Source organism: Aquarana catesbeiana, linkage group LG03, assembly GCF_042186555.1.
Source record: "Aquarana catesbeiana isolate 2022-GZ linkage group LG03, ASM4218655v1, whole genome shotgun sequence".
NCBI classification, from domain to species: domain Eukaryota; kingdom Metazoa; phylum Chordata; class Amphibia; order Anura; family Ranidae; genus Aquarana; species Aquarana catesbeiana.
In genome coordinates, this window is record NC_133326.1 from 503916460 (window position 1) to 503942852 (window position 26393).

The 26393-nt window shown below is 43.0% G+C and overlaps 1 protein-coding gene across 4 annotated transcripts in view; it reads left to right on the plus strand.

Annotated features, from left to right (window-relative positions):
* The window catches only part of LOC141132560 (proton-coupled amino acid transporter 1-like), a 139976-nt gene that overhangs the window by 74305 nt on the left and 39278 nt on the right, over positions 1–26393 (plus strand). For all 4 annotated transcript variants that reach the window (XM_073621121.1, XM_073621120.1, XM_073621119.1 and 1 more), the window contains one exon: positions 24840–25006. In XM_073621121.1, the coding sequence (XP_073477222.1) occupies positions 24840–25006 (167 nt within the window). The remainder of the gene's footprint in view (positions 1–24839; positions 25007–26393) is intronic.

Sequence of the window (26393 nt, forward strand, 5' to 3'; positions counted from 1 at the left end):
TTGGTGTTATCGCTCTCACTCTCTCATACTGGTCACTGGAAGTTCAACATGGCACCTCATGGCAAAGAACTCTCTGAGGATCTGAAAAAAAGAATTGTTGCCCTGAAACTGAGCTGTAGCACGGTAACCAAGACCATACAGCGGTTTAACAGAACAGGTTCCACTCGGAACAGGCCTCGCCATGATCGAGTTGAGTGCATTCGCTCAGGGTCATATCCAGAGGTTGTCTTTGAGAAATAGACATATGAGTGCTGCCAGCATTGCTGCAGAGGTTGAAGGGGTGGGGACAGCCTGTCAGTGCTCAGACCATACGCAGCACGCTGCATCAAATTGGTCTGCATGGCTGTCATCCCAGAAGGAAGCCTCTTCTAATGATGATGCCCAAAAATTCTGCAAACAGTTTGCTGAAGTCAAGCAGACTAAGGACATGGATTACTGGAACCTCCAAGACTACCACTGCCTTGCTAAAGAAGCTGAGGGTAAAGGTGATGGACTGGCCAAGCATGTCTCCAGACCTAAACCCTATTGAGCATCTGTGAAGCATCCTCAAAAGGAAGGTGGAGGAGCGCAAGGTCTCTAACATCCACCAGCTCCTTGATGTCATCGTAGAGGAGTGGAAGAGGACTCCAGTGGCAACCTGTGAAGCTCTGGTGAATAATGGTGGCCACACAAAATATTGACACTTTGGACCCAATTTAGACATTTTCACTTATGGGTCACTTTTGTTGCCAGCGGTTTAGACATTAATGGCTGTGTGTTGAGTTATTTTGAGGGGACAACAAATTTACACTGTTATACAAGCTGTACACTCACTACTTTACATTGTAGCGAAGTGTCATTTCTTCAGTGTTTTCACATGAAAATATAAAATAAAATATTTACAAAATTGTGAGGGATGTACTCACTTTTGTGAGATACTGTATGTATGCCTCATCCCATGCTCGCCTTCAGGACTTCTCCAGAGCCTCCCCCATCCTCTGGAATGCTCTACCCCAATCCGTCTGATTTTCTCCTACTTGATCCACTTTCAGACGATCCCTGAAAACTCATCTCTTCAGAGAAGCCTATCTGGCCCCCACCTAACAACTGTACATTTATCTTCTCAATCAGCACATCACCCATAGTTATTACCTCTTGTATCTCTTGACCTTCCCTCTTAGATTGTAAGCTCTAAGGAGCAGGGCCCTCTGATTCCTACTGTCTCAAATTGTATTGTATTTGTACTGTCTACCCTCAAGTTGTAAAGCGCTACGTAAACTGTTGGCACTATATAAATACTGTATAATAATAATAATGCCTCCCCCCCCCCCCCCCCCCCCCCTTTTTTTTTATATGTGATCACTCTGTTCTCCGCTGCATAAGGAGTTTAGGGAGCTGGAGAAGGAGACACGGCAGCACGCGGGTCTTCCCAGTGAGTGGCCAAGCGGGGAGGGGGGGGGACCTTTGAAAGGGGGCATGTCAGGACCAGTCTGATCATTGGAGGAGAACAGGCTGAGTTCTCAGCACAGCTAGAACACTGACCACGCTGTGCTCTCTCATGCCTAATGTGGTCTGTTTTTAAGGGCAATGCAGAGGGACTGGCAGGTATTTCACACAAAGGAAGTGATACAAAGATAACAGGATTCTTTTTCATACAAGTACATGGTATAGCGGGCACATATCAAGAAAATGATGATGTTGGGTTTATATATTCTTTAGGCTTATGCAGCAGGGGAGGATAGTTAATTTCCGCTTTAACTGACAATTGCACAGTTGTGCAAAGTTTTACTGTAACAAAATTGGTGTCCTTTTTGTCCTACAAATAGCTTTTGGTCGTATTTGCTTCAGCTCTGCGGTTTTTACTTTTTGCGCTATAAACAAAAAAAGACTGACAATTTTGGAAAAATAACGATTTTTTTCATTTTTGCTATAATAAATATCCCCCCAAAAAATGTAAAAAAAAAACACATTCTTTCGTGAGTTTAGGCTAATATGTATTCTACATATTTTTGGTAAAATAAAATCACAATAAGCGTATATTGATTGGTTTGCGCAAAAGTTATAACGTCTACAAAATAGGGGATAAAAGGACACTTTGACCCTTTTTTTCAGACCAGTGACATTTATACAGCGATCAGTGCTATAAAAATGCACTGATTACTGTATAAATGACACTGGCAGGGAAGGGGTTAACACTAGGGGCCATCAAAAGGTTACGTGTGTCCTAGGGAGGTGCTTTCTAACTGGGGGGGAGTGAACTGACTGGGAGTACAGAGAGATTGCTGTTCCTAATCACTAGTACTGTACTCCCCTGACAGAACGGGGATCTGCTTTGCTTATATTGGCAGATCTCCGTTCTGCCTCTCTGTGGAGCGATCGCGGGTGGCCGGCGGACATCACGGCCACGCGCATTGGCTCCGCGCGCACCCGCTGTACCTATTGCACGAAGCGCTGTACCAGTACGGCAATTTGCGCAATAGAGCCACCCTGCTGCGGTATCACTGCTGCGGCTGGTCAGCAAGTGGTTAAGTAGATTTCACCCTAAATTCAAACTTTTCTCCAACTTCTTTCCCCTTCCTCTTCCAAATTTGGATCTTTTTTGTTTAACTTTTTTAGCATTTTTGTGCTGCAGAGTAGCACTTCCGACTTTCTCGTCCCCCAGATTCCGCGTGTGTGCAGATGTCACAGGGGTTGTAGCACATCAGCCCATGTGTGGGTTTCCCTCGTGTGCTTGAAGACCAAGCTGATATGGAAGCCCTATTTGCGCCCTCAGCATGTGTAGAAACCCCTCTGCGTGTGCAAATGTGCCACAGGGCCCTGCTGCCGAGACATAAAGGCCAGTGTGTGTGTGTGTGTGTGTGTATGTGTATGTATAATATATACTGTGTGTGTGCATGTGTATACATACACTCAACGGCCACTTTATTAGGTACACCTGTTTAATTGCTTGGTAACACAAATCGCTAATAAGCCAATCACATGGCAGCAACTCAATGCATTTAGACATCTAGACGTGGTGAAGAAAACTTGCTGACATTCAAACTGAGCATCAGAATGGGGGGGGGGGGGATTTAAGCGATTTTGAACATGGCATAGATGGTGCCAGATGAGCTGGTCTAAGTATTTTAAAAACAGCTGATCAACTGGGCTTTTCATGCACAAAAAAATCTCTAGGGTTAACAGAGAATAATCCGAAAAAGAGAACATATCCAGTGAGCGGCAGTTGTGTGGACGAAAATGCCTTGTTGATGTCAGAGGAGAATGGAGAGACTGGTTCGAAATGATAGAAAGGCAACAGTAACTCAAATAACCACTCGTTACAACCAAGGTATGCAGAATATCATTTCTGAATGCACAAAACATCGAACCTTGAAGCTGATGGTCAGCAGCAGAAGACGACATTGGGTGCCGCTCCTGTCAGCTAAGAACAGGAAACTGAGGCTACAATATCGCACATTCTCACCAAAATTGGACAATAGAAGACTGGAAAATGTTGCATGATCTGGTCTCAATTTCAGCTGCGACATTCAGATGGTAGGGTCAGATTTTAGCGAAAACATGAAAGCATGGATCCATCCTGCCTTGTATCAACGGTTCAGGCTGGTGATGGTGGTGTAATGGTGTGGGGGATATTTTCTTGGCACACTTTGGGCTGCTTAGTATTAACTGAGCATTGTTTAAACGCTATAGCCTACCTGAGTATTGTTGTTGACCATGTCCATCCCTTTATGACTACAGTGTACCCATCTTCTGATGGCTCCTTCCAGCAGGATAATGCACCATGTCACAAAGCTTAAATCTCAAACTGGTTTCTTGAACATGACAATGAGTTCACTGTACTCCAATGGCCTCCACAGTCACCAGACCTCAATCCAATAGATTTGCAGATTCGCATCATGAATGTGCAGACAGGCACCAGAACGGGCATAGGAAAGGAGGATCTCTGTGATTTAGATGTGCAGACAATGAATTTCATGAATTCCTTTCCATGTAAGACCCATAACATCATATAAATGAAGAAATGCTGTAAAGTAAAGACGCTTTCAAACATATGTATTTTGATTGTTTACTTTTATCAATTTACAAAACGCAAAGTGAGCAAACATAAGAAAAATCAAAATCAAACCAATATGTGGTGTGACTACCCTTTATCTTCAAACCAGCATCGATTCTTCTAGGTACACGCGGTACTTGTGCACACAGGATTTTGAAGGCACTCGACCGGTAGGTTGTTCCAAACATCTTTGAGAACTAACCAGAGATCTTCTGTGGATGTAAGCTGCCTCAAATCCTTCTGTCTCTTCATGTAATCCGTCAGACTCCATGATGTTGAGATCAGGGCACTGTGGGCCAAACCATCACTTCCAGGACTCCTTTGTTCAAAATAAATTTGGGGCCAATCACACGCCTCCTTGATGGTATGGCATTATGGATAAGCATCTACAAGTGTACTTGGAGGAATTGATGCTGGTTTAAAGCCAAAGGGTAGACGCACCAAAATATTGATTTTATTTTTCTTATGTTTGCTCACTTTGCGTTTTGTAACTTGAAGTAAACAATTAAAATATATATGTTTTGAAAGCATCTTTACTTTACAGCATTTCTTCATATATATATGATGTTATGTGTCTTGCATAGAAAGGAATTCATGAAATTCATTGTCTGCACATCTAATCACTGAGATCTTCCTTTCCTATGTCCGTTCTTGTTAAAGAGCCTGTTGAGTTTAGGCCTGTGGGTTAGCTTGTACAGTTTGCAGTATTAAATTACTGCTGTTGGCTGAAGTGAGGGGTTACTCACAACATCAATGCTGTGTTCTTTTTAAGCTTATAATTACAGATTCCCTGAAAAAAGTATTTGTGTGTATGTGTGCTTGTTTAATTGTCGCATTGATTTTTTTGGGGTTTTTTTTTTTTCTCCTTTAGACTGGATACTCACAGACAGTATGTTTAGTTCAGTCACCTTCTTTAGGTGACACATAACAGGCAAGGTCATTGGTATTTTGTTATGTGAAAAATTAAGTGATCAGCACAGTATTCCAAACCGGCTATTTTTTTTTTTTTTTACGATTTGATTTTAGTGGGAGGAAGTGATTCATTTCAAGTTGTAGTAAACTCTTCTTTTTTATTTTTTATTTTTTCGGACCTTGGAGAACACAGAGACATTAGTAACAACCTTGACAATTCTCTGAGGAAAACGTTTTTTTTAAATTATTTTTCAGATGGAGATCTTGTCATTAAAAAGTCTACTTTTTCTTTTTCGTTCATCATGGGACACAGAACAGGCCATAATCATAACAATTTGGGTGATGTGCCATCTATAGGTGAGTGGACACTGGCAGATTAATCAGGCAGAAATTGCTCCCCTATATAACCCCTCCCACTCAGGAAGCTCCTCCCTATTTTTTTTTTTTTTTTTTTGCCAGTGTGTTTAAGGTGATGGTCACTGATGTACAACTTTTTGTGTGCCATATTGATGACCATGTTCTCAAGTGATTCCAGCAAGGACCAGGAGTTCCGTTGGCCAAATCCATTCTTAGGGCTAGGACACTATGATGGATGGTATGTGGGCCCCACTTCGATGAAGTTGGATTTTGTCTGGGTTTTGCCTGTAACATGACCATTTGGCACTAGACCCTGTGTATATAGAACCCTGCGCATTTCAGCACTGACCAAGGTGTTCTGGTAGGTTGCTGAACGGGTTCAGGGTAGTGAAGGGAGACAGAGTCCCTGAAGGTCTGGAGTGACAAAGCCCGCTGTGATGGGTAAAGGCTGGGTCCTTGTCTTGGCAGGATCATGTGGGATGAGTCTGGCCCTTTAAGGGGAAATCATCCTGTTGCCTAGCTGATCCCTAGGGGCAATTTAGTGCTCTGTGATATGCTGCTACTTAGGCCTGGTTCCTTTTATACGGGACTTCCTGTGCACTTGTTTTAGTTATTCCCAAAGAAGATATAATGGCCTGGGTGGGTACATGGCGGCATGTGCATGCACGGTAAAGGCTGGAAGTGCATCATAGGGGATAGTGCCAGTGGCCATCTTACTAAGGGTAACAAGCTGGCTTTTGTACAAGGCTTCCTGGCACACAGAAGGCTGGTTTGGCGGTGCTGCAAGGGAAACAGAGCAGATGCTGATTTCTTTGACAAGTGAGTACTGCCTCTGAGATGGAAGGCTGCTGGCAGTAGAGGAATCTCATAGGCCATTGTGTGTGCTAATCTAACCCTTAGCTTGGAGGTTAGCATGCTAGGCACAGCCATATTATTGTTTAGCTCACTTGGGAATGTCCTCTGGACAGCGAGGGGGGGGGGGGGGGGCGGAGCACAGCTGGGGAGGGTGTGCTGTAGTACCACTGTGTTTGCATCTCCCAGGGTGACAGGTGCATCAGAGCCACTGCGTCTGTCTGGTATTTTTACCAGTATTGTTATTTTTATCTTGGATGAAAAAAAAAACTGTGAATGGCCAGCTTTAGAATCTTAGCAGAACCCCTGTGGGCTCTCTGGGGTCATCTAAATCTTCTGTCCCAGGGGCAGGCCACCATTTTGCTTCTAAGTCTTTGGCTTTAACACATGGCTATTGAAGCCCAGGTTCTGAGGGACAGGGTCCTGTCAGATTCGGTCACACTTCCTGAAAGCTAGTAAACTTGATGGCTGGAAGGTCTAGGTAATTTTACCCGCCTGTTCACAATGAGCACTGAGCTACACAAGCGCATCTCAATGTACAATTTTGCATTTGCCATTTGGACAAACTCCAGCACATGCACCAGAGTGACATCCTTTTGGCCATTCCAATTAGCTGATGGGGAGATCATTGCTCATATTATGCCCCCTGTATGCTTCCCAGTCACACCGTGAGACATCAACTTTGTTTTGTTGGTTCTTCAGAAACTGCCTTCACGTCTCGGAGTTAACGATCTTATCCTGTTGGGAACCTTTCCTAGGGTTACACAGGAATAAGGTTGTCTAGTGGCCAATGGTCTGTCTTCCCAATGTGGTTTACTCCTTTCAGCTTAACTAAGACATTCTGCTTCCCACCTTATTATTCCCTGCTCCAAAATATTCCAGGGAGATTTCTCTCCACTGTTTATATGTGGTCTGCGCTGTGTAAAATCTACCTCTCAGCTATGGCCCTTTTTAGACATTTGTATTCTGTCTTGGTTATTCCTGTAGGGGGATATCCTGTCTCTTGTTGAAATATTGGCAGGTATATTAGAAAAGCGATTATTGGAGCCTACAGTTTAAAGGATAAGATTCCTCCCATGTCTGGTAAAGTGGTTGTAAAGGCAGAAGGTTTTTTTTATTTTAACCGGTTCCCGACCGGCGCACGCTGATGTACGTCGGCAGAATGGCACGACTGGGCTAATGGGCATACCCGTATGTCCCTTTAAATTTGCCGCCATGCATTGCGTGCGCGAGTCGGGTGAGTCGGGTCGCGGGTCCCGCGGACTCAATCGCCGCGGGGATATCTGCGATCGCCTCACGGAGAGGATGAACGGGGAGATGCTAATGTAAACAAGCATCTCCCGTACTGCCTAGTGACAGTGTCACTGATCTCTGCTCCCTGTGATCGGGAGCAGAGATCAGTGATGTCACACGTAGCCACGCCCCCCCACAGTTAGAAACACTCCCCAGGACATACTTAACCCTTACACTGCCCCCTAGTGGTCAACCCCTTCACTGCCAGTGTCATTTACACAGGAATCAGTGCATTTGTATAGCACTGATTGCTGTATAAATGACAATGGTCCCAAAAATGTGTCAAAAATGTCCGATGTGTCTGCGATAAAAATCGCTGATCGCCGCCATTACTAGTAAAAAAAAAAATTAATAATAAAAATGCCTTAAAACTATCCCCTATTTTGTAAACGCTATAACTTTTGCGCAAACCAATCAATAAACGCTTATTGCGATTTTTTTTTTTTTTTTTTTTTTTTACCAAAAATATGTAGAAGAATACGTATAGGCCTAAACTGAAGAGGAAACAATGTTTTTTGTTTTTTTTTAAATATTTTTGGGGGATATTTATTATAGCAAAAAGTAAAAAACAATGTGTTTTTTTTTTTTTTCAAAATTGTCGCAATTTTTTTTGTTTATAGCGCAAAAAATAAAAACTGCAGAGGTGATCAAATACCACCAAAAGAAAGCTCTATGTGTGGGGAAAAAAAGGACATCAATTTTGTTTGGGAGCCACGTCGCACGACCGTGCAATTGTTAGTTAAAGCGACGAAGTGCCGAATCGCAAAAAGTGCTCTGGTCAGGAAGGGTGTAAATTCTTCCGGGGCTGAAGTGGTTAGTGTATTCTATACATTAGGATGAAAAGCCTTCTGTGTGCAGCAGCCACCCCAGCACCCTCTAATACCTGAGCCCCATCTCTGTCCAGCGATGTCCATGGGTGCCTTGGCTATCCGGGACTCTTCCTCCTGATTGGAGCTGCTTGCTGTGGGGGCACTCGATAGGAGGGAGGGGCCAGGAGAGCCGATGAGGGACCCGAGAAGAGGAGGATCTAGGCTGTCCTGTGCAAAACGACTGCACAGAGCAGCTAAATCGCCCTTGCCTCTGAAGCCCAAAGCTACCCTCCAGAGGTTACTGACAGACGGTGAGGAAGCGGTGTGATGCCTCCTCACGGTCTGTTTTAAGTTAATTTTTGCCAACAAATGCGCCATTTATTCAAATAAATGGGGAAGCATTTGCGGCGCTTCCCCATTAATTTGAATGTGTAGCGTTCTGCAGGTGGCATCACTACAAGTCCGGTCAACTTTGCAACGGGTGCAAAGCATTGCAGCCCCAGCATGTAAATCCCCCCGTCCGCTGCCTATTGCATCTTGAGGGTTTTGGTTGGTGGGTGGCAGAAACGCAGCTCAATCGTGCACTTGGGTGTTCCGTGCATCCCCATGCAGGCAGTCTCATTGATGTCAATTGAGATGCAGCAGGTGCAAGGACACAGCCACTGCTCTCAAATTGACATCTGTGTGGGTGCATGTCCCTGATCTCACACTGTCTGCGTTTGGGTCCATGCACCTACACCCGAATTGATGTAAGATCTGTCCTTGCAGCTGCTGCGCCCCAATTGACATGAATAGGACTGCCTGCATATGGATGCGCAGAATACAGTATCTCACAAAAGTGGGTACACCCCTCACATTTTTGTAAATATTTTATTATATCTTTTCATGTGACAACACTGAAGAAATGACACTTAGCTACAATGTAAAGTAGTGAGTGTACAGCTTGTATAACAGTGTAAATTTGCTGTACCCTCAAAATAACTCAACACACAGCCATTAATGTCTAAACCACTGGCATCAAAAGTGAGTACACCCCTAAGTGAAAATGTCCAAATTGGGCCAAAAATGTCAATATTTTTTGTGGCCACCATTATTTTCCAGCACTGCCTTAACCCTCTTGGACATGAAGTTCACCAGAGCTTCACAGGTTGCCACTGGAGTCTTCTCCCGGAGATCTTTTGATGGTGCCTTGCAACCCATAGTTGAACGTTTGCTTGAGTTGTACAACCAGGGACTGAAATTTTCCAGGAAACGGCATATATACAGAGTATCGAGCTAGCACTGTTATCCAAGAAACCATGAAAGGTACCCCAATACACTACTACACAAGCCGACCACGTGCAAACACTGCATCACCTGCCTTGTGTTGTGGTATGCTTTGTAAAAAAGTAAATAAATAAATAAAAAAAAATGAATTTGGCTGTCCTATCAGCGAGTTTTGGTGACACCATAACATGTTGTATGTTAATGTTGGGCATCGTGTAAATGAGGCCCTTAAAGTGAAACATGAGTGTTTATGTGTGTGTGCTGAGACAAGGGGAGAATGAAAGTATTAGATTGAAAACTAGTGTTTTTTTTGTTTTTTTGATTTTTATTTTTTTTACTGTCCATAATGCAAAGTCCCCTTTAAAGTAGATTTAAACCCTAACAAGATGACATTTAGTTTGCCAAAGCATAATCTGTTACCATTTATTTATTTATTTTACATGCTTGCTTTCTTCTGTGATGCTTATCTCCTACAGCCTCTTTGCATCCACTTCCCATTTACATGCCTGTACTCCAATGACACAGTGCCTCTGTTTTAAGCATTGGCGCAGCCGTTTTTAGTCTCCTATGTGACATGATTACAACTCAGAAGAGAAGTTGGAATACAGGACAGACCTTTGTGGCAGAATTACAAAGTGTTTATTTTAACCACTTCCGGACTGCCCACCGCACATATACTGCGGCAGGGCGGCCCGGCTGCTTGAAACGACTTACCTGTATGTCGCTTCGTGCATGAGATACTGTGGGCATGCGCCGGCTGAATGCCAGTGAAGTGCGCGCATGGGTCTGGCGTACTCTATGTCCACCGGCCACCCGCGATCACTCCACAGAGAGGCAAAGCGGGAATCTGCCTATGTAAACAAGGTGGATCCCTCTTCTGACAGGGGCAACACTGAGATCGGCTGTTCCTAGTAATCAGGATCCACAATCTCTGTGTTGTCCCAGTGAGTCCATACCCCCACACAGTTAGAACACACACTGAGGGAACGCCGTTAACCCCTTGATCGCCCCCTAGTGTTAACCCCTTCCCTGCCAGTGTCATTTATACAGTTATCAGTGCATTTTTTTTTTTTTAGCACTGATCACTGTATTGGTGTCACTGGCCCCCAAAAAGTGTCGGGGTCAGATTTGTTTACCGCAGTGTCGCATTCCTGCCAAAAATTGCAGATCGCCGCAATTACCAGTAAAACAAATTAAAAAAAAAAAAAACTAAAATTCCCTAAATCTTTCCCCTATTTTGTAGACACTATAACTTTTGTGCAAACCAATCGATATACACTTATTGTGATTTTATTTTTTTTTTGTTACCAAAAATATGTAGAAGAATACATATTGGCCCAAATTGATGAATACACTTTTTTTTCTTTGGGATATGTATTATAGCAGCTCTTTTTTTGTTTATAGCGCAAAAAATAAAAACCACAGAGGTTATCAAATACCACCAAAAGAAAGCTCTATTTGTGGGAAAAAAAAATGCACAATTTTGTTTGGGTACAGCGACGCACGACCGCGCAATTGTCAGTTAAAGCGACGCAGTGCCGTATCGCAAAAAATGGCCTGATTATTATTATTATTATTATTATTATCATTATTATTAAGCGGGTAAATCCTTCCGGGGCTAAAGTGGTTAAAGACAGAACTTTTTTTTATGATTGGAATTTTTAAAATGGTTGCAAACCCAAACAACTCAAGGTCTGGAATCTTATTAGTAACAAAATGGGAAATGGCCATCTTTAGAAAGATTAACTGTTCTTTTCCCAGTATGTAGTTAAATTAAGAGCAAAGTTATTACTACTTATTCAGACAGGAACAATGCCTCTTATAAAGTTGCCCATACAAGTAGTTAACCTAATAGACTGCCCTCTCCCAGGTACAGGAAAATGCAGAACAAGCAATTTTTGGTTCTATACAACATATTAATTTACAGGTAAACCTGTAATTTTCCTGTCCTAGTCCTATGAACCCCATATTACATGTAAAATAATCAGATTCTCCCATTCTTTTATTCTAACAGTATTAGTTACAGAATGGGCCTCCCGATTGGCTGAAGAACAATAAGAGATCTAAAAGGAAAGTGATAGCTAAAGTGTACTCATTTTCTGTATAGGAGGCAATAGTCTGTTCTGTTAAAACCTTGGATCGTCCGCCTGAGGTTATGGGAAAGGTTGAACCATTTCAAGTTTCACCATTTTGTACATCATTGTGCTGTACAAGGGCCTACTAAATAGATGTCATTCAGAGAAAAGTGACCGTGTCTCTGCAAATTCTCAACCCACTGAAACTTCATTTGCCATTGCTTCTCTGACATACCTACCTCCATTGCATGTTGGGGGGGCATGTGACCTTCTTGGATTTGCTCAGGTCTAGTAACGGGTTGGTAGTCGTGAGCACTCACGTGATCGAGGGAGTGCTAATCTCTCCCGTTGTGTCCAATATTTAGTAGTATTGTGCCTACTGCGACAGAGGAAAGAGGGGCTGGAGAGTATCAGTGGGTCTGGGGGCCCTATTTGCAAAGACACTCTATAAGGTTGTATAATGCACTGGTACTAGCATTTGCTGTGTTGTTAAGACCCCTTTTACACTGGGGCCGCAGATGCGTTAGCTTTAGATGCGTTAGAAGTACCGCTTGGTTTAGCAGGGCTTTTCGGCTGCTAGCGGGGTGCTTTTAACCCCCAAAAATATGTATACAGCGCTCCCAAACTGCCCCAAAGATGCTGCTTGCAGGACTTTTTCTAACATCCTGCAAGCGCACCGCCCGGGTGTGAAACACCCATTGCAGTTAATGGGAGGCAGTTTTCATGTGCTTTACAGGCACTGTTTCTAGCGCTAAAATGCCTGAAAACAGCCTCAGTGTGAAAGGGGTCTTAAGAAAACAGGTTTGCTTAAAACCCAGACCCCCAACAGTATGTACTTGCCCTTTCTTTGCTTCACCATCCTTTTCCGCTTTGGAAACTGGAGGAAATATCTGGTATCTCTGGGTATGGAGAAGCATGTGACTCATCCATGTGATCACATTTTGTTGCTTTGCAGCCTGAAATAAAGACAGTTTTTGTTTTATCCAGCTGTATTTACCAATTGAATTGGAAAAAAGGATCACTCCCCTCCTTAAAATGACTTGTAAACTCAATCAGATGTAGATACAGAAATTCCCAGGTGTCAGGGGATCTAGGGCACCACATCCCCTCAGAAATACATGATTTGAAGGACTTGAAAACTGCAGTCCACAAACAGTCATCCTCGAATTTAACTGAACTTGAGCAGTTCTGCAAAGAAGATTGGGCAAATATTGCAAAGTCTATATGTGCAAAGTTAGTAGAGACATATCCCAACAGACTAAAGGCTGTAATAAAAGCAAAAGGTGGTTCAACAAAATACTGACACAAGGGGGTGATCCTTTTTCCAACTAAGTGATTCTGTTTTTTAATTTTTAATTTTTAATTTTTTTCTGACTTGTTGGTGTTACTACTGGATAAAACAAAAACTGTGTCGGTCTTAATTTCAAGCTGCAAAGCATCAAAGTGTGATTATTTTCTATACCCACTGTACCTTCAAATACTAAATTATATACTAAAAAAGTGTAGTGCTCCACTTCTAATGCCCCGTACACACGGTCGGATTTTCCGACGGAAAATGTGTGATAGGACCTTGTTGTCGGAAATTCCGACCGTGTGTAGGCTCCATCACACATTTTCCATCGGATTTTCCGACACACAAAGTTTGACAGCAGGATATAAAATTGAAATTCCGATCGTGTGTACACAAATCCGACGGACAAAGTGCCACGCATGCTCAGAATAAATAAAGAGATGAAAGCTATTGGCTACTGCCCCATTTATAGTCCCGACGTACGTGTTTTACGTCACCGCGTTTAGAACGATCGGATTTTCCGACAACTTTGTGTGACCGTGTGTATGCAAGACAAGTTTGAGCCAACATCCGTCGGAAAAAATCCTAGGATTTTGTTGTCGGAATGTCCGAACAAAGTCCGACCGTGTGTACGCCCTATAATAGTGATGAAATCAAGATCTGAACAGGGGTGTACATTGCGACCCGGCCCCCCTGTACGCCTGGATAGAAGGGCGGTGGGGCAGCGGCATGTAGAGGAACTGATCTCTTCATGCAACTGCTGGATGCCTTCTCCCCCTCCTCTCCTTCCCGCAGACATTCAGAGGCTGCAGGGGGGAAATGGAGGGTATCGATTCCTCCACATGCTGCTTCCACCGCCTCCCTATCCCTCTCCTACTGCCCTTATCCCCTGTGTGCTTCCTTAGCCCTAAAAATTAAAATAAAAAACTTCTGACTCCAGTGGTGGAACTACCAGGGTCGCAAAAGTCGCACTTGCGACTAAGCTCTGGCGATGCGCCACTGTGGGGGGACCCCAAAAGGGTAGAAAGGTGGCCCGCTGCGGGAGTAAAGGGTCCCCGGGATCAGCGGGAGGGGGCCAGGAGGCCCCTTTGCGGTTTCTTGAACCGGGGCCCTGAAGGTTCTAGTTACACCTCTGGTTCTGAATATACATGCACCAAAAAATTTACTAATTTTTCAAATAAAAACATTTACATCAAATAAATTGCTACAACATTCGTGGAAAAAAAAAACACTTTAAAAAGCACTCCATACAAAAGTGTCACAAACCTATGTGCTCCATAAATATGTGATTATAAGCTCTTAAAAGTTAGTGTCCACAGAAATCAAAGAGTTCATAAATATTCATCCAAATCAGAATTTGACCCCTTTACATATACCGTATTTATCGGCGTATAACACGCACCCCAAGTTTAGGAGGGAATTTTAAGAAAAAAAACTTTTTAGGGATAAAACTTACATTTAAATGCCCATCAATGCAGCCTTATCAGTGTCCATCTTCAGCCTTGCACAGCGTCCATCTGCAGGCTTGTCAGTGTCCTTTGCAGCCTTGCCAGTGTCATTTACAGCCTTATCAGTGTCCATCTGCAGCCTTGTCAGTGACATTTGCAGCCTTGCCCAGGCTGCAGTTACACTCCAGTGACTTGTCAGTGTCACTACAGTTTGAAAATGGCGCCGCCGAGATACACAGAGCCTGTCCTCGGCTCCTCTTGTAGTCCTGCCCTATGATGGACATAACACAGGTCCAATGCTGGGTCTGGGCATGACTGTGAACGGAGCCGAGCGCCACCCATATACATACATAGCCGAGTGTACTCGGCTAGGTTCGGCTAGCTCTGCTCACAGTCCCACCCAGTCCCTGTGTTATGTCCATCATAGGGCGGGACTGGGCGTGACTGTGAGCGGAACTGGCCGAGCCTAGCCGAGTACACTCGGCTATGTATGTATATCGGCGGCCGGCGCTAGCTCCGCTCACAATCAGCCAGGGGGGGGGGGGCTGGGGTTTCGGCGTAAAACACGCACCCACGATTTTCCCCTAATTTTAAGGGGAAAAAAGTGCGTGTTCTACACTGATAAATACGGTATATAGAAGGTCAATAAACGCTTGCCATCATATAGATCAGGGATATGCAATTAGCTGGCCTCCAGCTGTTGCAAAACTTCAAGTCCCATCATGCTTGTGGTTGTCAGAGTCTTGCTATGCCTCATGGGAATTGTAGTTCTGCAACAGCTGGAGATCCGCTAATTGCATATCCCTGATATAGATATTCTAGCCAACCCCTTCTGAAGAAAGTTTTCGGGAAGTCCCATTGGGACACAACGCATCAAGCAGGATTAGTCCGTGACATCAGCACACTACTGGGAGGAGCTTTCGTCAAAGCCATCAGGTGAACTATGCAGTGGTCTTGTTGAGACCAGGCGGTGGAGTGAATGCACAGGTGCCATTAAATGCAGTATTGCAAGTTTGGTTTATGTAACCATTATTTTGAGGTTAATAAACTTTTTATTGTATATATTGGAGCAGCATTACATGGTCCTCTTGTGCCTTTTTTCAGGAATTGCTGTATGTGGTAAAAGCTGTGTTATTAGGCAGGGAATTATCTCCCTAAAAGGAGGATTTTGTGCATTTGCAGCTAGCATTCCAAAAGTAGAGTGTGAAGCCTGCCTATAATAGCAAGCGTTTGATGGTCTGAGAATTTCAAAAACTGCTGATCTACTGGGATTTTCACGCAAATCATCTCTAGGGTTTACAGAGAATGGTCCGAAAAAGAGAAAATATCCAATGAGCAGCAGTTACGTGGATGAAAATGCCTTGTTGATGTCGAAGGAGAATGGAGAACACTAACTCAAAAAAACACTTGTTACAACCAAGGTATGCAGAATATCATCTCTGAGCGCACAGCACATTGAGACTTAAAGCAGATGGGCTGCAGCAGCAGAAGACCACACCAGGTGCCACTCCTGTCAGCTAAGAACAGGAAACGGAGGCTACAATTTGCACAGGCTCACCAAAATTGGACAATAGAAGATTGGAAAAACATTGCCTGATCTGATGAGTCTCGATTTCAGCTGTGACATTCAGATGGTAGGGTCAGAATTTGGCATACATGACATGAAAGCATGGATCCATCCAGCCTTGTATCAACGGTTCAGGCTGGTGGTGGTGTAATAGTGTTGGTGATATTTTCTTGATACACTTTGGGCCCCGTAATACCTACTGAGCATCGTTTAAATGCCACGGCCTACCTGAGTATTGTTGCTGACCATGTCCATCCCTTTATGTTTACAGTTCTTTGTAAGATAATGGTCACCTTTTCATTGCTCTCCCCTCTCCATTCTGCATATGCAAAGATAATTTGTGCAAACTATAATACATTTCGCTGTTATATTACTGTTACACAGACAAAAATGATGCGCATGACAGTGTCACTTTAAAAACCCTTCAAGAATCCCATTATTCCTCTTTTCACCGACACCGTCCTCAAAGCAATATAAACGATGAGCACTCCCTTGTTCAAAGAAAACCAGTTAAAAAATAGCATTCTTTCTCAACGAAAAAACAAATTGTTATTTAAATGCATTCTTTATCTACAAGCCCTTGAAATAAAAAATGGGCAAGCATAACTTAACATTTTTTGCAGTAGAAAAGTGTTTCTTGTAGATTTTAATACATGGTATTAGATGGAGATTGTATTTTGTCTCCAGAATGGTTGACCAGCAACCCATTCTATTGTAAATATTGGTTTTCTTCTAATTGCAGAAAAATTCCTTTCATTTATTATGATGTGCACCAGGATCCTGCCAGTTTCATTTATTTTGTCTGGGGGGTGTGCATTCTTTCCTGGAAATCCAATTCAATTCTAAATTACGGGGCAGGCATCAGAATTTGAATTACAGCCTTCCAAATTTGCCATCCATTCAGGTTAATAGGATTGTGATCTATCAGCCTATGTGTGCAATATTGGTTGTATTACAGCGAAATTGTATGTAAAACACTGTGTCCACTTCTCAAATTCACATATGGTTGTATAATGGAAAAAAAATGGGCATGTCAACAGAATTATACAGATAGATGTTAAAGCTGAACTCAAGGCAAACTGCTAAATACGCAGATGAAATAAATATAAGGGAATTGTTTTAGCTACCAAAGGATTTGTATTTCTGAGATTTCCTTTTCTATACTGACTTTTATATACTTTATTTAAAGGGTAGGTTCACCTTTACAGAAAGGTGAACTTACACAGGCGCCCCCCCCCCCCAGTCCCGCTGACCTGGACCGCGGTAATCTCCGGTTCTAAGCCCTGATATATCACCATGAAATCCTCTCAGCTGAATGTCCAAAACGTCCCCCGTAAGGGAGACATTTTGGAGAATTCGAATTGGTCAGCGCCGTCACATGGGCGGCGCCGACCAATCAACAGCTGCATAGCCTGGATGCAGAGAGGATTTCTAAGCCCTGTGGCTCCCCGTGACACTGATATACCAGGACTTAGAACCAGAGATTGCGGCGGTCCATGTCAGCTGGACCGGTTTTGGGGGCGAGGAGGGGGACCTGTGTAAGTTCACCTTACAGATTTTTCTGTAAAGGTGAACTTGCACTTTAAAGTGATTGTAAATACTCATATACTGTTATTCTGTTGAACTATTAAACATGTTATACATACCTGCTTTGTGCAGTGGTTTTGCAAAGAGCAGACCGGATCCTCCTTTTCTGGGGTCCCCCGCCGGCAATTCTGGCTCCTTCTCTTCTCAGTTGCTGCTTCCTATGGTGGCACACTTGAGGACTGGAATCCGAGCTGCTCTGTGTGTGTCCATTGACACGCACACAGTGCGACTCAGCCCCCCTCCCTCGCTATGCTCACAGGATTTGACTGACAGCACAAAGAGCCACTGGCTCCTGCTGCTTTCTGAGTCCCTGTGAGAAAAGAAAGAGAGGGGAGAGAAGAATGCAGCTGGGTACATTGCTGGATGGTTGACAGGGTCAGTTAAGTGTTTAGAGAAGGGGGGAGGCAAATAGATAGTGGGGTGTTTTTTTTTTAATATCTTAATGCAGGGAATGCATTAAGGTAAAAAAACACCAAAGCTTTAGAACCACTTTAAGTGATGCAACTGGGTCTTTTCCCTCCCTAAACCCAACCTGTAATTGAACAGTGATGGAGTAATGAGCTCATCTCTCTGTCACTCTACTCTGACCTCTTGTCAACAGTGTTCCTTCTTTGCACAGGAACACTGCAGCTTACCTCACTGGCTTTTTGTGCTGCTTCTCTCTCCCATTCTGAAATCTACTGTACATTATTTTGATTTTTTTTTTAAACAGGTAGAATCGTTTCTAACGTTTGTACAAAAAAAGTGCAAAAAAACCCCAAAAAAACATTGCAGTTTAAAGCGGAGCTCCAGTCCCCATAATTTTTTTTTTTAAAAAGGTCCCCCGTGATTGCTATTACTTGTACATTTAAATTAGAATACTGCCCGCACGAGTGCCCCAATGGAGAGCGGCTTTCCGTGGGAGCACTCGATTAAGAGTTGGGGCCAAAACCCTTGCACAGAGCAGGTCAGTATAACATGTTTGTTATTTAAAAAAAAAAAACCACAAATCTTTACAATTACTTTAAGTCTTTCAAAATGTACCTGATCTCGGGAGCAGGTGGGTGGCCATCTATGATGTGTGTGTCTGAAGCCCGCATGTATCTTTTTCCGGGACTCTGTGCAACTGACTACTTAGCATGCACCTCCCGATTGTGTGCAGTAATGACACTGTGCAGTGCATTTGATTGCAGGCTGTCATGTATTCAAATACCCCATGATTTTATAGGGCTTCCCAAAGACTCTTGGGATAGATGACGCCGATATCCCAGGAGTCTGTGGGAGTCGACCAATGATGTTATCAATATATAAAAAAGGTATTTAGAACATTTAAGACATTTAAAATCCATTTAGCACGATACACTGGGGTGGCATTGGACATGTGTAAAAATAAAAAAAAAAAAGACTGGAACTCAGCTTTAAAGTTCACAACAGAAACATTAAAGTGCAGCATCATGGCCACACAAAATGTATTACAGTGTGAATAAGACATTCGTAAAGAATAGAGACGCGGATAGTTAGATGAACTCTAACCATGTATCAAGTATAAATTTAGTGGTACAGTGTCATCAATCCAGGTAACCATTTTGGTTGATATTTAGGTAAAATCAGGTACCTAAAATTGAACTTAACGGGCAACTTTATCTTTAAAAGAAAGTCCTGTAATTCTTCGTATCCCACCTGATCTTACTTGCCATAACATCCTCCACCCTAGCTTCATGCTTACCTCTGTAGTAGCAAAGCTTCCTGCTTCAGTTTTTATTCCAGCTTGCCAGGAATCCTCTTTAACACTGATCACCCCTGCATGCTGGTTGGATCTGCTTCACAGTATGACTACATACAACATCTACATTGAGGTTTTTAATAAGCACAAAGGTGCCATCACGATGGAAGTTAATGTTTATCGGTATTAGAAGAACCTTCATTACATTTATTATAAGGCCTCCTGCTGTTAATAATCCAGTGTAAATTACATAATTCAATTATCCTGATTTTTTTACCTTCATTAACTGGATTTGGTATAGTGTCTACTATCAGTAGAGCAAATGGGTGATGTCATACAAGGAATGTGGCCTATTTATGCGCTTATATATACTCTGACAGATTACAGAATCTTCTAAATGATGATCACTTGTCACTAAAGACTTGCTAAAGGATAAAATCTGCAATTTGTAAATTTGATCTATACAAAGGTAACTAAGCATCTGCTTCTTGGCTGTTTAGTTGGACATTAAGTATATTGATGTCAGATTATACCGATGAATTCTGAGTGAAGCAGGTTAACCTGCAAGATGATGGGGTGAAATTCTCCACATTGTGCAATGGCAGAATCCAAGGCACTCCAAGGCTTCTGAGAGGTCACTGTTTTGGGCAATACATGTCTAAACATACAATTTATTGACATCTACGTAACTGGGCAGCTAATTGTATGTTAATTGCAGCAATCTTATAATTGAAAGGTCATTGGCCTCAGTGCGTAAAGTTAACAGCTCTTTAAGACATCACTGGAGCTTGACATTTCATTGTAGCTTAATAGGAAGGTTATATATGTGTAGTTTCTTGCACATTCTGGAATTTTCCTGGTATTGTTGCAGATTGAGTGTTGGTGTTTATTTTATTATTGTATGTATATTTGCTTCTGTGACACACTAGGAGCGCAGGGAGAGAGCACACTGAGGCAAGTCGCATAGAACCTAGCGCATGGGCGTTTATTGAGGAACTGGGGGTACGGGAGGGATGGCATTAGAACACAGCACTGGGAGAGAGTCCACAGAGTAGCAATGGGCACAGCATGGATAAACAGTTCACGGAGTAGCAATGGGCACAGCATGAATAAACAGTTCATGGAGTAACAATGGGCACAGCATGGATAAATAGTTCTTGGGTAGCTATATGGCCCAGCAAGGGGAGACTATCCTCAGGGCAGTAATAGACGCCGCATGCGTTAAGTGTCCATTGAGAGCAAATATGGCACAGCAAAAGGGAAATAGTACAATGGGCAACAATAGGGCATGACAAGGAAAAATGATCCTCAGAGCGTTAATATGGCACAGCAAGGGGAGGTGATCCTCAGGACAATGGAATGGCACATCAAGGGTTACGTGTTCATGGAGAGGAAATAAGGAACCTCAAAAGGCAAGCAAGGGGAGAGACGAGAGGGTTTAGGGACTCATGCTTAAAATGCTGGCCCTGGGCTGCTGGTGATCACCCTGGACTTGAACCAGAAGCTGAGGAGGGCAGAGGGCACAGACAGGCACCTGGGTAATGAAATGCAGCCTCTGGAGGCCTGACCTTAGTCTGGAGTCCTCACAGGTGTATGTAGTATCCAGGGTGACTGGAAATAAAATTCTGGCACGGTTTCCCCCAGGTAGATATACTATATGTGAGCCGGGCCATGATCCCACAATTCAGGCAATCTGATGCTTAGGCTCTGCCCCCTCCCAACTTGGCCACATCGGGCTCGTGGCCTGGGGCAAGTTTTTTGTCTTCCAGCTAGGCAGAGCGCAGTAAGAAGAGCGTGCTGTACTCATCAGATCCAGCACCTAGAGGAAGGAAGTCTGCGGGCAGTGGGAGGAAATTAATACACCGGCCGCAGCAGGGGATTTGACAACCTGGCATCTTAGACAGAAGGTGTGGGGTGGTGGCAATTGTGTGTGAGGGACCAGGTGTTGTCTGCTCCCTGCACATATATGAAGCACACAATCCCCTTGCAGTGCTATGTACTAAGAAGTTATAATGAACAGATTCATTGTGCATAATATTCCCATTTTTAGTTATTTTGAGAAGACAGTTATTATTTACCTAAAGGGCATGTTTCTGCTTTCTGTGGAAGAAATATCTCTGTTTAAGAAATATTTACAGGCATACCCCACTTTTAAGTACACAATGGGACCGGAGCATGTATGTAAAACGAAAATGTACTTAAAGTGAAGCAATACCTTTTTTTTTTTTTTTTTTTTTTTTACTTCTAGGCTGTAGTGTTGGCGTCGGGGGCTGTAGTGTTGGCGTCGGGGGCTGTAGTGTTGGCGTCGGGGGCTGTAGTGGGGTTGTCAGGGGAGCACTCACATGTAAATATACTCATCTGATGCAAGAGGGGCCGCTCCAATCCATCCCCTAGACATCGTGCTGTGCACAGAGGACACTGGTGCTGTGAAGAGGCTGGATGGCATTCTGTGGCTGACAGGGAAGCCGGAAGAACCACCGAGCGGATTTGATGTCACCGGAAGTGGAGAGGTGGCCAAGATACAGGAAGAGCACACTGGAACAGGGCTACATGCTCAGAGCTTCAGCTCCTTATACTGTGGCTGCATGACGCAGGAATGTTTGTACTTGTGAGGCACTTTACGTACATTAGCGGGTATGTCCGTATTCACGAGTGTACGTAAAGTGAGTGTATGCCTGTATCTTGGATTCTTGCCATTCTGTTCTTGTCAAAAGTACCCTGGTTATTTAGCCTTTTGACAAAAATGTGCTATAGTATTCAGCTTGCAGGTGTAGCTATTGGCTCTGAGGGTTTGTTCAGAGCTAGCTATGACATATAGACTCTAGACTTGATCTAGAAAGTGATGCAGCTAAATTAAAGCGGTGTTCCACTAGTTTTTCTGTTTATTAAAAGTCAGCAGCTACAAAAAAGTGTAGCTGTTGACTTTTTATAAACCCACACTCACCTGTCCCACGGTCCAGTGATGCGGCTGCCCAAAGCCTCGGTCCTGTCCCCGGCGTCGGCATCACCAGTGTGGGCACCCAGCTGTGACAGCTTGTTGCCTCACAGCCAGGATGTCACATGTCGCGCTGCATGTCCTGAATGACCGAGCAATGTTCTGTGACGTGTCCTAGAAGATTGCAGGAAGGGAGGGGGAGAGGAACAGTCACCTAGGAAGTGGAAGTGGAAGCTGGGTACCTGTCAAAACTAGGTACCCCCCCCCCCCCCAAAAAAATGATATGCCAAATGTGGCATGTCAGGGGGTTAGGAGTCCTTAAAGCAGAAGTTCCACTTTTAGGTGGATCTCCGCTTTAATGTAGCTCTCTAATGCTGGTGTTCTTTACTGTCTCTTTAATTCAAATTGCAATCAGAATATTGAGCAAATTAATTTGACAGGAGCATAAGCACTGATCGGATGAGCAGGTTGTGAGACCCAACTCTGTATTTCTGTCTGCACGTCTCAGAACACCAGCTACTTGAGGAACCCCAATGCTCCTGAAAAGTAAATATTACAGCAGTATCTGCATTCATTTAGTTCAGGTAGAAATGCAGGTAAGGTTGAAATAACTAGAGTGTAATTGAAGAATATAATGTACGTTACACAAATGTGATCGATTTTTTTTTTTTTCTTGCACGCTTCTTTGTGGACAAAGTTAAAAAAAAAAAAAAATAGACCAGTACTATAGCCATATAGAAAAAAACACTTTCAGCCCTGACAATTGTCTCTCTTTGAATTTTATCCTAAAAAAATGATCACATGGGATCTAAAAAAAATGCAAGCACAAATTATTGAAAAAAACTGTATTTTTGAATTACCATCTTGAAAACTGTATGAGCAAGGTAAAAGTTTAAAGCTTTGAATGGTAAATGCTTTCAGTTGTTGGGCCTATTGATTCATCTTTATTTCACTGTAGGGATTAACAATTCTATTGTAATACTGTATGTGACGGATTCTTGAGCCTTCCAGTAGCAGCTTTTGTCAAATTCGTTTTCTTTGTTCATACATTTTGGGTAATATGATTAAAGAGGCAAACAACCCAATATGTTAAACATTTTATCCCTTTACTATTACCCGTTAGCTCAGATAAAGTCTTATGAAATTCTTTTCAGGATCCATTCAGGGGTGTTATTTGCCACCGTTGTTATATGAAAAAAAACTTGGCTATAGCCTTGAAAAACAACCCACTTATCAACAGGCCCCAAAAACATGTCGGCTAAAGTTTTGCTATTTCAGAGTGCCTGTTATTCCTCCCCATGGGTACTCTGTTCAGTTAATATTGGTGAGGAGCTCCCAAGGTTTGAGTTTCCCTGCAGAGATCATTGTCTCTCTCTGCAACCCTCAGTCCCCGGGCTAGCACTTTAGAGGCATAAGCTTAACATTTGCACAAAAGGATCATTGGTCTGGGCATATGCCCAGTGACATGTGCAAATCAAGTTTTGAAACTTTAAGGGCTCATTTACACATGCTTCGATTTCAACACACATTAAAGTGCCTACTGCCTCAACATGTTTTTTTGTGTGTTTTTAATGTTTCGTGGTGCTTTTTTGAAGCTTTAATAAAGCTTGACAGATGCCCTGTGTGTGTGTGTGTGTGTGTGTGTGTGTGTGTGTGTGTGTGTGTTGATATCTCACACCTGCAATATCCACAAAACAAAGCAAATCTAAAGCTGAATTAAAGCCTCTCAAAAGCTGCAGCTGCTTCAAGCAAGCTTTGTCATAGACTTCTATGGAGGCTTTGAAGACAATTTGAAGCACCACTAAAGCAACATGGGGTATACACTTTTGACATGAAGCAAAGCAAATGCTAGGTGTAAACAGGATTGTAAGCTAATCATTTTATTTAGCATGAGGTGCTTTGACTGGTGTTCAGAGAGCTTTAAAAAAGCATGTTCGATGCCATGTTTTGAAGCAAGTGTAAACAAGCCCTAAGTATAGCTATTCATTTTTATATGCGTTTCAGTTAAAGTGATTTTCTACACAGTCCCATGTGCTTTGTGCTTTTTTGTTTTTATAGCTTCACTATTCTTAGTCTGGTGGTTTAGTTGCCATTTAACAAGTTGTGCATTATTATTATACAGGATTTACATAGCGCCAACAGTTTACGCAGCGCTTTACAATATTAATTTGGGACAGTACCATTACTATACAGTTCAATACTGATAGAATAGGAGGGCTCTGCTCATGGAACCTACAATATAAAGGGAGGGGGAGGTGATACAAAAGGTAATTGTTGCAGGGGATGATCTAATGGTACAGTTCTTAGGTGGAGGTGGGGTAGGCTTCCCTAAATGAATGAGTTTTCAAGGATCGCCCAAAGATGGACAGCGTAGTAGCTGACTGGATATACTGGGGCATGGAGTTCCAGAGGATGGTAGAGGCTCTGGGGAAGTCCTGGAGGTGAGCATGGGAGGAGGTAACAAGGGAACTAGAGAGCAGGAAGTCCTGGGAGGAGCTGAGAGGATGATTTGGCCGATATCTGCAGATGAGGTTGGTGATGTAGCTGGGGTCGATGTTGTGGATGGTCTTGTATGTTATGGTTAGTATTTTGAATTATCACAAATTGTCAGCTGTTGAGGAACTCTGTTAAAATTCTACCAATCAAAAAAATAAAACCAGACCATTCTATAATCTGTATGGCATATACTACAGTCATTCTTCTCATTTCCAGATTCTACCTTTGGAGAATAAGATGAAGATCCCCCATCAATTTCCTATTGTGTTGTATGTTGGCATGGCTATCGTCACTGTTCTTTACATCAGCATGGGTACGCTTGGGTACTTGCGTTTTGGCTCCATGATACAGCCCAGCATTACTCTGAATTTACCAAATTGCTGGTAAGTTAGATGGACACCGTGTCCATCTCTACCTGTCTATGTATTTATCTATCTGTCTGTAAAATATAGTAGTAAAGTTAAAAATTGCACTTTGGGTCTTCTCTATAAAAGGTTGATCTTTCTTTATTTTAAGTGCAACATAAATGGTTATGCAGTTACAGATCTTGCACACAAGGAACCTTAATTATGCTGTATTTTTCAGTACAGGTTAAATGCATTCAAACTCCTTTTTGAAACCCTGTTTCACATAAATAAAAAGAAAATTTACATTTACAGCAGGTGCTAAAACAGAAAAAAGGCAACTTTTACTGCAATACTCACATCCTCTCCTATGCTGTTCCTTGAAGACTTATTGCTCCCTGCTGCTTATGATACTAGTCTTTTGGTGGGACTGTCCACTTCTAAAAGGAAAAAGAGAAGAAAAAGGACCTTGTGGCATGTGTGACTAAAGAAAAGGAATATGTTTACAAGAGATGTATGAGTTTCCCAAAAAAAAATTATACTCACCTAGGTGGATGCAGCATCGATCTGATGCTTCATCTGTCCCCCACCTTCTCTACACTGAGAGCTGAGCGATCAAACAATGCTGATTGATCATTTTTCCCCTCCACTCTGAGCAGAGAGCGGTGACTATAAGTCACTGGTTCTTTGCTCTGCCCTTCTAGCACTCATTGGTGCCCTGGGCTGTGCAGGGGCAGAACGACTGGCTTTGTCTCCCAGCGGCTTGCTGAGAGGCCGAGCCAGGCTGCTGGCTGAATCCTGACTGTAAATTTGGGCTCAATCCAGTGCCTGGACCAGCTGTAAACGGAACGAACGGCACTCTGATCCATAGGATATGTAGGGCCAGCCCCCAGACAGGGGGAGAAGGTGAGCTTTTTGCCCAAATTCAAGTTGGCATTTAAACTTTGACTTGTTGACACCAAATGTGCTGAATTGAGGGGAGCTGACCCTGCTGGGAGAACACAGGGATTATAGCCACTGGAAATAATTGCATGCCGAAAATCTGAGGTGGTGGTTGTACCCAAGTAAGTCGATGGATTGACTTTGGTGCGTTCAGCCTGCCCATTAATGGTTTGAATCTCAGCCGGTACTAGCTGAAATGACTGATATTTGAACCATCTCTGGCAGGCTTAAGGTGGGCTTTACATAGGTGACTAACAAATTAAAGCCTAACTTCAGCTAACTCTTTTAAGCAGTTACAGGAAGTTTTCTTTCCTTTTTGGAAAAGGTTTTAACTAAATGAATAAAAACTGACCATTGTAAGCATTCCTGTCCATATTAAAATGGTTTGTCTCAACACTCTTAACTTCCATATTTGCTGCACAGCCTGGTCTGTTAACTAAATATGGAAAAAATCACCAGGTTAAAAAAAAAAAAAAAGTTATAG